The sequence below is a fragment of the Trachemys scripta genome, chromosome 23, assembly GCF_013100865.1.
Source record: "Trachemys scripta elegans isolate TJP31775 chromosome 23, CAS_Tse_1.0, whole genome shotgun sequence".
Lineage (NCBI taxonomy): Eukaryota > Metazoa > Chordata > Testudines > Emydidae > Trachemys > Trachemys scripta.
In genome coordinates, this window is record NC_048320.1 from 12,707,306 (window position 1) to 12,719,454 (window position 12,149).

At 42.7% G+C, this 12,149-nt stretch overlaps 1 protein-coding gene across 4 annotated transcripts in view; it reads left to right on the forward strand.

The window, feature by feature from the left end:
• The window catches only part of CDK12 (cyclin dependent kinase 12), a 71,040-nt gene that overhangs the window by 11,908 nt on the left and 46,983 nt on the right, over positions 1 to 12,149 (forward strand). For all 4 annotated transcript variants that reach the window (XR_004643784.1, XM_034755741.1, XM_034755742.1 and 1 more), the window contains exons 3-8: positions 2,467 to 2,643; positions 5,039 to 5,178; positions 6,944 to 7,114; positions 8,598 to 8,787; positions 10,097 to 10,153; positions 10,719 to 10,820. Coding sequence is in view for 3 of the 4 variants with exons in the window: in XM_034755741.1 (XP_034611632.1) it covers positions 2,467 to 2,643; positions 5,039 to 5,178; positions 6,944 to 7,114; positions 8,598 to 8,787; positions 10,097 to 10,153; positions 10,719 to 10,820 (837 nt within the window). In the remaining variant the exon portion in view is untranslated. The remainder of the gene's footprint in view (positions 1 to 2,466; positions 2,644 to 5,038; positions 5,179 to 6,943; positions 7,115 to 8,597; positions 8,788 to 10,096; positions 10,154 to 10,718; positions 10,821 to 12,149) is intronic.

Genomic DNA, 12,149 nt, shown 5'->3' on the forward strand with positions numbered 1-12,149 from the left:
CTAACTCTCATAACCTGAATTCCTCTGGATCTCTGGGAGATAATGATGATCCGCAAAATAGCTAAGAGATGTGCTAATTACAGTTTTTCAAAGCAACTACAATTGTTTTACTGTTATTGGATTTTATTTCCCTTGTTTTTTGTATTGATGGACTTCTGGTTTTTTGAAGCTTTGCAGCTCATCTTTAAGGTTTTCCACTCCATCTGTATGCAGCACTCTCGGGTTTAGGTAATGCAGAGGTGATGTTTGTTTAGATTTAGTGTTAAAAAAAGAATGCCTATGCAAATAGTCTATGTGCCGTGACCATAACCAAATTTAAAATAGTCACCTAGCAGCATTAATTCTGAGGTACAAATAAACTAACTCCAGCTAGTCAGTAGCCTTAAATAATCAAATGAAGGTTACAATTTACATCAATCAGCAGATAACAATGAAAACACTCCAGAAAAGCCTCTCCTCTCCAGATGCTACCTAGCCACACATCTTCATCCTTCCCCAAAAACCCTGTCAAACAAATACTTTTGCAGCTTGCTGAGAAGAGTCTCAAATTCAGGCTTTTTTGGATGAAGGTGTGTGGAGCATGTTAAAACACTGCATAATGTTACGATCTAGAACAGATTCACTGCTAGCAAAAGTGGGTAAGTCAGTGGAACAGGCCCTGCTTATCCTGGTGGTGAATGGCATACACAGGCTGAAATAACTAGGCCCTGAATCCAAATGAATAACGTTTAAATATTCCTCTACTAGCTTATTTAGAACATACGAAGCCGGTGAAATAATTTGACCGAGTCTGTCAGGCTCTAACACAAGAACTGACTTTCAGCCGTGGCACTTGAGGGAGGTACCTTCGTCCTGCCTTTAGGGTACGTCTACACTGCAGCTGGCAACGTGCTTGAACTAGTGCGCCAAAAATAGCAGGGGAGCCCGTGGTAGCACAGGCAGCAGCTTGTGCTGGCTGCCCAAGTACAAACCTGCTCACCCCCCCAGGAGCGTTTCCGAGCTGCCACCTGGGCCACCCCGTTTAGACTGCTAGTTTTAGCCTGCCAGCTCGAGTCCATCTGGGGGCTCCTCTTGTCAGCCTTAACGCTGATGTTCTTTGCTTTGTTAAGAGTGACCAATACCGGGGCAGTCCTGCTCTTCTAAGTCAACTGCAGTACTTTGGGTGATTTTTAAATGGGGGCAAGAGCAGGCCCATGGATCTTTCTCTCGTGTCTATTGTTATTTTCATGGCTTATAACGGCCATAGCGATACATGTCAGTGACAGTTTTCCTCCAGTACTCTGAGTATCAGGGCTTTTCTGATTAGTTCACGAAACCTATGTGATGACCTCAGTAGAAGTAAAAAGACAAATTTTGGGAGTCTGTTCCTTTAAAGAGTATCTGAACTCCGTCATTCCAAAGGGGAAAGTACTGCACTTCAATCAAAACCTCCTTCCATGTCCTGTTCTGTGTTCATTTGTGGAATACACTGTGTTTCACCACAGGTTTCAGCTAGGTTGGGAAGTGGCTCGCGAGTAAGGTAACTTCCCTAATTTTCTATTCCCGTCAGTTCAGTTGCATTGGCTGCTTCGTGCTGACGAGCAGAATTTTAGACTTGCTGATGCTGAGAAGCATCAACCTCCCCTAGCAGGTTGCCCTGAGAATGATCCAAGAAAGGTGCTTGTCTATTTCTCAATAGACAGCTTTTCCCTTTCCTGGGGAGGGTGGAGTCTTGTACAGGGTAAGTATTATGAATAATTTGACTTGCCTACTGCCATTCAACTTGGATTTTAATTCCCAATTTATTCAAATCCAGGAATTCTCCTTGATATTCCTACCATGTTCCCTCGCCCCTGATAAGCTAGATTCCGCATATCGGTCTCCAGCTAGTTAAAGACAACACCGCATTGCCATTGGTACCATAATAAAAGAAGAAATCAACTGGTGATCTACTTGCAATATGCAGAAATGACTGCTGCCCCATTTCTGTCCTTGCTAATGAGTTAAAAGCAATGTAGTGGAGACATGGTTAATTTTGCTTGCATGTTGTAGATTTGCAATGGCTATTAATCGGCATAAGGGTCAGAACATGCCTTTAAATTTGTTTTAATGAGTGGACAGGAGATAGGAAGTAGGGATCAGTAAATGGATAACAGGTTATATCCCCAATTTGTTTTGTGTTTATATAATGTTAAGAATTTTTATTCCACTGTCATGAGAGACTTATAGTTGCAAAGAGTTACGTGGTCTTTTGAGGCTGGACTGTGTCTTTAATTTAGTATTTTTCTACGTTGACTTTGGCTTTGAAACAAGAAAGATGCTTAATTTTAACCCTGAGTGTCTAGAGCTAGGCTCCTAAATCCATACTTGGCCCCCTAATGTCAGGCACTCAAGTCTGAAACTTTTGGCCTATGATCCTCTTTATTTGAAATGGCATCTTAAGTCTGACCACATTGTATTAACTTGCTGTAACTTTCTGGGATTTAGTCCAAAGGAGATTCTTCCTCCAAAACTTGTGAAGAAAGAGAGAGAGCAGAGACCACGACACTTGCTCATGGACCTCCCGCTTCCTCCAGAGCTTCCTGGAGGGGATCCATCTCCCCCGGAGTCTCCAGAACCAAAGGCAGCCACACCACCTCAGCAACCATTCAAAAAGAGACCAAAGTAAGTGTTTGCACAGCCTGCGTGCTAGCATCTCTGAACTGTGTCGTCTTATGGTGGTGATCTTGTGTTTATATAGCACCTTTCATCCAAAAGGATCCCAATGTGTTTTAGAATGTAGCTATAAATTGGCCATGGAAACTGCTTTCCCTATCATGAAAATGCACCTACCTCTGAGGTTAAATCTGCAACTGTTTTAGCAGTTCTCAGCAACCTAGCAAGTCACTTCATGGTGAAAAGAAAATTCCAAATGAATTTGATGAATCTGAAGAGAGAAATGTAAGTAGGCACAGTGCAATTGCCCAATTGGAGTCTAGTCAGGACACTGCTGTTAATGCTACCCGCCCTGCTAAAAGTCCTAGTGCATTTTTAATGATTACACATATTCAGGATCTCAGTTTTATGTTTCTTCAAGGGGCGTGTCCTGTTTTACAGCCCAACTTACCTCCGTCCTGGACAACCCATCATTTTTTCTGGAAAGCATTTGATTTCAGACAGGCTTGAATCATGCTACTGTGCTTATAAAAAACCAACAACATTGTTTGAAAGAAATGAAGCCCCTGTTGTGCTGGCTTCCTTTTATTCATTGCACCCAACTCCTTTGGGTTTCCGGGTCACATTTGACAGGTTTAAGGCTCTGTCTGTCAGTTAAACGCGGGTGTTTGTCCATGCAGGAGAATAGGCTCCTTTCTCCATCCATTTGAATATTAACAAACTGGAAGGGCTACAGATGGGGGGGGGAAGAGCAGGTGAAATGTAGCATGTTTGCATCACCCACCAAATGGAGCCTGTAATTCAGGCTTTATTTCGTCAAGGTTCTGACAGGTCCCATTGTTCTATAATCTATTACATGATCCTTCCTATGGTCTGAATTACTGGAGTGTTTCATGTACACCTTGAAAATTCCTATCAACTTTCATTTAACAGTTGCCTTGAAAACAGTATTGTGGCTGAATTGGGAAAGGACCTCTCCTTCTGAAGCCAAAGAAACCTGGCTGGCAAACAACCTGATGTAGAATCTTTAGTGTTTCTAGGAAGCAGTTGTTCAGGAAAGGGGACACATCCCTTCACCCATGACATTGGTGAAGTATTGATGATTTATTCTCCACTCAGTGGGCATACTTGACTTTCTTTAATGCTAATGAGAACTATGCGTTCATCAAGAGAATAAACTCTTGTGTACAATTAGGAGTGTCTTCTATGTTTCCTGTCCTTTCCCAAGGCATATTTGCTACATTATGTCTTAAGTAATGATCAAATGTCCTATGTTCGTGCAAAAGTTTTCCAAATACTTACTAAATCTAAAATTATCAAAGAATTATGTAACAGTAATACCGATTGGCTTCTGTCCAAACCCTGCTCATGTTAAGAGCAATGTATAGCAGACTCCTGTGTATCATTCTCCGTTCATAAGACAGGACAGATCCATTTGTTTGAGGTACAGGCTAACTGGAGAATGGCGAGACATCCTGAGAACTTTTTAGTAGTGTGTTTTGATACATCATAACCCTTGATCCCTATTTTAGATCATTATATGTGGGGAAATAAGGGATAACATTGAATGGAGTTCAGATTATGCTCTTTGGCCTTGTACAATTGTTAGGTCTGTGCTTTAAGCGTAGGGACCTGATATAGGATAACGCTGCAGGATGATGGGCATAGAAAAAAGTCCCATTTGGCTGCTCTGCCTGTGAGAGGTATAGGACTATGTAGTGTGATTCACTAAAGGCTATTGGAGTAAAAATTTACAAAATAGCATTTAATGAGAGTTAGTCATGAAAGCGACCATGGAAACTAGCCTGTTACTGGCCTCATTTTAGGGCAGGTTGAAACAATGAGTACAGTGGTTGCCATTTTAAATTAAGGAAGACATTTGTTGCTTGGATAGTTACATTTATTGTGTGTTTTCCTGTTCTTAGTATGATGTGTAAATATTGTTGTGTGGGATGGTATAAATGTTTGTCTAGTGACGCCTGCTGTATCAAGTAAAGAAAATTGATCTCCATCTAGCGCAATGTTTCTCAACGACCAGTCCGTGGACCGGCACTGGTCCCTGAAATCTCCCTGACACAGTAAGCCAGTCCCTGGTATCAAAAAGGTTGAGAAACACTGATCTAGTGCACTGTATAAAATTCCTAACTCTGCAATCAGATTAAATGCCAGTCTCCCCCAAGGAAGTGATGGAATCCCTTTGCTTGTTGATAATTACTATCTAGATTTAAGGTACACTGGAGTGTGAGGAACAATCCTGTGTTACAAGTTGGATAGGTAAGATGACAAAATTGCTCTCCAGTCTATTAATTTTTAGGATTTAAATTTAAAAAATTAATTTTCATTTAAAGCAGTTACGATCAAGTCCTATTGTTTGGGATTTTTAAACTAATCTTCCCTTTTTCAGAATCTGTTGTCCTCGTTACGGCGAGAGGAGACAGACAGAAAGCGACTGGGGGAAGCGCTGCGTGGATAAATTTGATATCATTGGGATTATTGGAGAGGGAACATATGGGCAAGTGTACAAAGCCAAGGACAAGGATACAGGTAAAGGTTAGATAGAGCCTTAGTCTGAACAAGGCAATATTGAAAGAATTTCCCTAAGTGATTCTTGGGTGTCTTTTTAATTATGTTTGGTGCTATCACAGTGAGCCTGCTTAAAAGCTCATTCCAGTTTTAGTGCTGTTACCACTCAATGGGGAATACCACCATGACCAGTAATGGACTTTGGGACATGGACTTTCAGAGGACTCTCTGGGAGCGAGGCTTCCCAAACCCCATTGACCTTCATTGGAAGTTGGCACCTCACTGTTCTTTTGTTCCTCCCCATGTGCACCCACAGTGTTACTCCGCCCTGTAAACCCACAGATTTGTTTCATTCCTGCTGTCCCACAAGCCACAGATGAGATCATTTGCACCACAAAGACTCTAACGTAAAGTGACCAAAGCAAAGAAGTTCAACAAAACTGCGATCCTGTTCTTAACTCACCTTTCTCTGCCTAGTATCGCAGCATCTATTGCTCTCCGTGTCTCTGGTTTTGTGGGTATACTGTGGGAGAGTTTGCTAATCCTGCACTTTATAATTTGCACATAGATGATGTTCTCTCCCCACTTAGCAAAGTTTTAGTAGACGAGACAGCATTGTAGATAGTGAGGTTGCTTAATACGAAGTGTTTCACCCAATGTCCTACAGTGCATTTTCCAGTGAATTACAAAGTATAAGAAATAATTAAAAACCAACGTCAGATTAAATGAACAAACCACTTTCTGCAATAGTGGGATCCTTGCTCTTTAGTGTGCTGTCCACTTGCTAATTTGTGTTGCGTCTCCCAGTCAGTGCAAATTAGTGAGGCTCTATTGTCATGTATCTTGCATTTCTAGGACCTCTTTCATCTAAGGTTCTCAAAATGCTTTACAGACACTGAATCTCACAAGCCCTATGCCTGTCTGAAGAAGGTGGCGTCCTCATTTTTCAGATTGAGAAACCAAGCCACATGGTTTGAACTGACTTTGGGAAAGTAACATAGTTAGTCATTTGCAGAGCTGGGAATAGGAAAAAGGAGTCCTGATACCCTCTGTCTGGTTCTAGCCACTAATTCACTGAGTAGCTCTTATGTTGAACTAGTGAAATAGTATTCCCAAGCAAAACAAACTTGGAGTTCAGATTGAGCAATGTAACCTTTTTGGAAAATGTCTTAGTGCAGGGATGGGCAGCAGCCGCCCAGCGCTGCATCCGGTCCATCAGATCATCTTATTTGGCCCGCCACAGCCCAGCTCAGGGCAGGCATCTAGCAGCATGTGGGCCAGGAACAGGGTGGGGCAAGGCATCGCAGAGGGCAGGCAAGAACATATACACATCACGTGGTGAGAACCAGTGGGACGGATCAGGGAACTGGGCGTAGCCTTCTGGGACAATAGCCGTCACGGTCAGGTGGGCTCACTCTCCAACTCCCACCCTGGAGGCCAGGATCCGACACAAACAAGCCACGTCACACCCTGTGGGGGCAGGACCAAACATACACACGCCCCAGCCCAAAGGGTTTTAGTGGCTTTTGTGGCCGTCGTCTACCTTAAAGTTGCCCATCCCTGTCTGTCTTTAAATGGCAATGTTCTTCTGTTACCAATGTAACTTTAGCCTAGAAAAGTCTTTGCCAAGAACATAATTAAAGACTAAATGAGCAGTTTTCTTAATGAAAACTAATCATAAAAAGACCAAACTCAAAGGCCTGGGCAGGGCAGAGGCAGGACAGCATCAAGAGTGTATCATTTGGATTATTTGGAGTATCACTTTGACACTGACTTGTTTTGGCAGGTGAACTGGTGGCTTTAAAGAAAGTGCGATTGGACAATGAGAAGGAAGGCTTCCCCATAACGGCCATTCGCGAGATTAAAATCCTTCGGCAGTTGATCCATCGCAGCGTTGTTAACATGAAGGAAATTGTTACAGACAAACAAGATGCACTGGACTTCAAGAAGGACAAAGGTATTGCCAGCTGCATAGTGTGGTTTAACTAACAGAAATGTCTCCAGCACCTCGTTTACTATCCTGGTGTAAGGGTGGGTCTAGCAATCTGATACAGTTCTATTTATTATAGGGTTTTGTGCTAGAGAAAACTCTAGAATTGTCTGTTGCTACATGTCTGCATCTGGATGAAAAAATAATCTACATGTATTTTATGACTGCAGATCACAGCAACAAAATCTGCACAGCCTGCTGCTGATTTTGCTTTCAGTGTTAATCGGCACCAGATATTATCCTTTTTGTGGGTTGCCTGCAACAGACACGGTCTTTCTGGTCACTGGTATAGAATCATTGCTTGGAAGTGTTCGTGAGACGCCAAGCATTCAATCTTGTCCAAGTACCCAGCTTTGCAGCAGTCTTATAGCAGCAGCATCTCATGAGCTGCTAGAGGCTGAGATCAATAATTACACCATTTGGAAAACGGTATCAACTTAATCAACTCCTTGGATGCACTAAAGAGAAGACTCCAGCTTCTTCTCCCTTGGCTGCATTGGCTCTGCAGGGTATCAGACAGTCTAAAATGTTGGGCCTGGGAAGTTGGTTCCCGCTTCTTATTGTTATCACACCGCCAAGAGAGGGTGAGCTGAAGTCTGTCCCTTATGCATCAACAACTGAATTGTTGCTTAAATCTTAATCAGTTACATTTGAGCAACCCTGTTCCTACTGAAGACTGTGGATTTTCATAGGTGTAAAAATGGGCGGCAGATCCTTTAATAATGGTGGTGATGCACAAGGGTCCAGGTCAACTTTGCAGAACTGGCTGTTAGAAGAAATATATTTGTTCTTGTAAACTAAGTATGCTTGATATGAATGTGATTGAGAGGCAATGAATGTGGAATGCCACAGTACCAATCTTAGAGTCTTGTCACTTTACAGAGCAGATGCACACTTAGTGCGTCCCAAGGGTAACGTATACTTGTTTCTATCCCTGGAGGTATGTGAGTGATCAGTCTTTACAACTGAGTAAGCCTTTGCTGGTTTAGCTGTGGCGTTTTTTCCCCAGCACTGGGCAGTCCCTTTATTATGCTGGATAATGTTGGCTGTCTCAAGAACCAGTGAATGGTATGGAAGGTTTCCATCCTCTCTGACTTCTAAGTTTGACGGTGCTTTTAAAAATACAGCTCTTTTAGGTTGCACTTGGAGAGTCCCTTCTTCCAGCAGATTCAAGTCCATGATGCCATAGTAGCTTATGCTAATGCTTCCACTCTGTCCTTTTGTCGTTTGCTATGAAAAGTGCTGTGCACCCGCCCTCTGGAGATCAGATCCCCCTCCCCTCCTCGCTCCCCGCCTCAGAAGTAGCCAGTTGAGCCCATAAAATCACAAGTCACTTTTTTCTAAATCTTGGCCTTTATCTTGAAGCAATTCCACTACATAACCAAAAATGTTGAACCTTTTGACTCTGCTTTGCACCACCTGTCTTAAACTTTGTCTGTTTCTGTGGCAGGTGCCTTTTACCTTGTGTTTGAATACATGGACCATGACCTCATGGGGCTGCTAGAATCCGGCTTGGTGCATTTCTCAGAGGACCATATCAAGTCTTTCATGAAACAGTTGATGGAGGGGCTGGATTATTGTCACAAAAAGAACTTCCTTCATCGAGACATTAAGTGTTCCAACATCTTATTAAACAACAGGTAACTTGGCACTGGGTTGGGTCGAAGATGGTTTCATCAAACCGGCTAATTTGAGCTGTGAGATGTTAAGCCGCTGATTCATTTAGATTATGGGAAAGAATACAAGGATCTTATCTGCTGTAGTGACCCTATCTTCTGCGTGTTTCCATCCGAAGTGAAAGTCTAATTAAGCAACAGGTCCCCTGGGTGCTGCATCTGTAATAGGAGTTGTCTTCAACCAAAGGTGAATGAGCCCAATAACCTTCTGCTTAACTTCCTGTTGGTGGCAACCTCTCCAGAAGAGACCTTTTGCTGGCAAAATGTACTGCTGCTTATCCCGGTCTCTTAAGGATGGCAAACCGTGTCTGGTGCAGTTTCTGATTCTACAGCATTGCAATAAAAAGGTTGCTTATTTAACAGTAGTATTTAGGGGACTGGGTTGGTTATGTTAAAGCAAACATATATGCCTTTTGAATAGGAAATGGCATCCTGGAATGGCTCATTCAGGTGTGTCACAAGGTTAAACCTTGCTACTGAAAACCATCTGCAACAAAACATTGTGGGGAGGCTGAGTTATACTAAATAAGGGGTTTGTTCAGTGATTGAGCCCAAAGGCGTATTCCTGCAGCTATTGCTGCTAGGTTCATGTCTCAAAGTCCCTGGGGGGGAATGTAATGGGTTTATTCCAGCACCATCTCCACTGAGTCCTTTGTTGGCATAAATTAATGTGGGAAAAGAATCATCCTCTCTCTCAATGTCTCTGGGTTTTTCTGACTGTTCCCTCCCCCACTTGCCATCACATGCAGACACCACCCATGCTCTGAACTGTCACAGTTTAATTTCTTAGTTGTTTAGAGGCTGGGATTGTGGTGGTGGCATGTATTGGGTGTGGGCTCCGATGACCCTCACTATTGACCACCTGGAAACCAGTTTTAGGAGTGGTATAGAAGTCTCAGAATGACTTCCCATGTAGTCTTCTGCTAGAGTTGCTGGATGCAGCATAGTTCGTTGTGGGCTAGGTTACAAATTGGAGACAGTTTGCTAGGAGTCTTCAGGTCGCCATCTGAACGCCAGTGAGGGAAAATTAAAACTGATAGAATCTGATAGTAACACTGCAAGTCACTGCAGCCACATGCCCACTTGTGATGGTCGTGAAACTGAATGCTTGTACGTCTTTATCCTTCCATAGAGCAAAGGATCTGTTAAAAAACAGACTGGCATATCCAACATGATCAGTTGCCAAACACTGGTTGTCCTTGGTCCTTCCTTACTGTTTCAGTAAGTGATCCCATCTGTAACTCACGCCAGTGGTTGTGCTTTTGTTTTTCAGTGGGCAGATCAAACTTGCAGATTTTGGACTTGCCCGACTGTACAGCTCTGAAGAGAGGTAAGTCACTCCGAGGGGGAATTGGCCCACTGAGTCCTGATGCCCCAATACTCCGGCAGCCTGGGAAGCTAGCCGGCAGCCCCTTGTAGAGTACGTGTGTAATACTACGCCAGCTGTCTGATAGCCTTTCCTTAGACAAACCCAGCTGACTGTGCAGAAGTTTCCCTTCCTTGACTACCATGAGTCTGCTCTTCAAATTATTGTAGCATTATTTTTCACTTCCTACCTTAACTGTTCAGCAGGGTTGCTGTTAAACCTCAGCTGCCCTCCAGTTTAGAGTTAGCTGCACTTCAGTGCTGGGTTAGGTGATTTGTGTATGTGGGTGTATCGGCGAGGATTTCTGAAGCTGTCCACACAAAGAAGTGGCCTGAGCTACACCTACAGCTCTCGTTGACTTACAGAGGAACTGTGTGCCCCCCCGCACTTCTGAAAACCAGGCTGCTTTTGTTTAGATGCCCGATTCTAGGCCCCTGTGTTTGAAATCGAAGGCCATGGTTCTTAAAGCATTTTGGGATCCACTGACATAAGAACTGTACCAATGTAAGTCTGTCATCTTACCTTCCAGCCGTCCATACACAAATAAAGTCATTACATTATGGTATCGACCTCCAGAATTGCTGCTAGGCGAGGAGCGTTACACACCAGCCATAGACGTGTGGAGCTGTGGGTAAGCGCCTCGTTTTATTTGGTAGCGTTTTGTTTGAGCTGTGAGAATCCGAAAGAGTCCAAATATGGTTCTGACAGAATAGTCTCGTGTAATGTGCTGTATCTGTTGGTAATGTAGTAGCAACCATACAAGTAGATTCCACTTGATCTCATCTCTGCAACATTTGAGAAGTTCCAAAACTGTTTTGATGATGTAACCCTTGTGTCTTTACCAGAACTATCCTTAAATAAACTTTAACACAAGGGTTCATCTCAATGGAAACTTGGGGATGGTCTGCTAAAAATTAATAACTGTATCTTTCCCTGTGAAGGGCTTAATTCCTGGTTATAATGACGTTCTATTTTTAACATATAGAAGACCACCACCATTACTATACGTAGCCCACCTACTAAAGTAATACCGCTTTCTTTTCACTTCCTTCATTCCTGGTATAGTTTCAGCCATGCTTAGTTAGCAAACTTTGGCTAAATTCCAAATCCAATGCAGTTAATATTCTGCAAAAAAGGACTTCGTAGAACTTGTAAAAGTCAATGAGAGAGAATATACATCAAACTAGCTCAGTTTAAAAAAAAAAAAAAAATCTTCTGACTTGTAAACTGGCAAAATCTCCATGGGGTCAAAGAGATCTAGGTGGGATTTCATTCTTACATTACACCCGGTAATAAAGATGCTGCAATCAAAACCTAGATGACAGGTTTGGTGATGATCCTGTCCAAGGCTTTAGCGTGGTTACAGAACATAGTTAAGTCCTATCTGTGCTACAAACTGTGACCATGTTGTGTCTGTGAATCCGCTGACTTAGTGGTAGTGGAGACAAGAATAGAGAAAAGGCCTCGTTAGCAGAGTTTTCTGTCTAGCTAGAACAGTTGAAGTTAACCGGTGAAAGCATGGGTATTATTTTTGTATTCGCTTTGTAAATATTTTGATGAAAAAAGTTGAGGCAGAGTTTAAAATATTTTAAAACTCTGGATCCAAAGTAAGGGTGCCTTACCACCCAAGCAACTGAAACGTTTACTCTTAAGAACCAGTGTGGAGTATTTGAACACCTGTAGGAAGGCCAGTGTGCATTAATATTGAAGAACAATAGCATAAAATTTACCTAGTTAGCTTTTTATAGTGACTGAGGCCGTGTTTAGTTCTAAACCACTTGCTTAGCTGTCATTACCATTTAAATGTTAACAAGTAAGCCTTGAAGTTAATGCCCCGTTAAGGTGCACAGGGGAAGTTCATTTCTCAGGTGCTCTTTGTTCATTTTGTGCAGCTTGGTGACTCAGTGCATCAATGAATTGATGACATGATGGAGGTTCTTCACAATCACGGGGCTGGAAA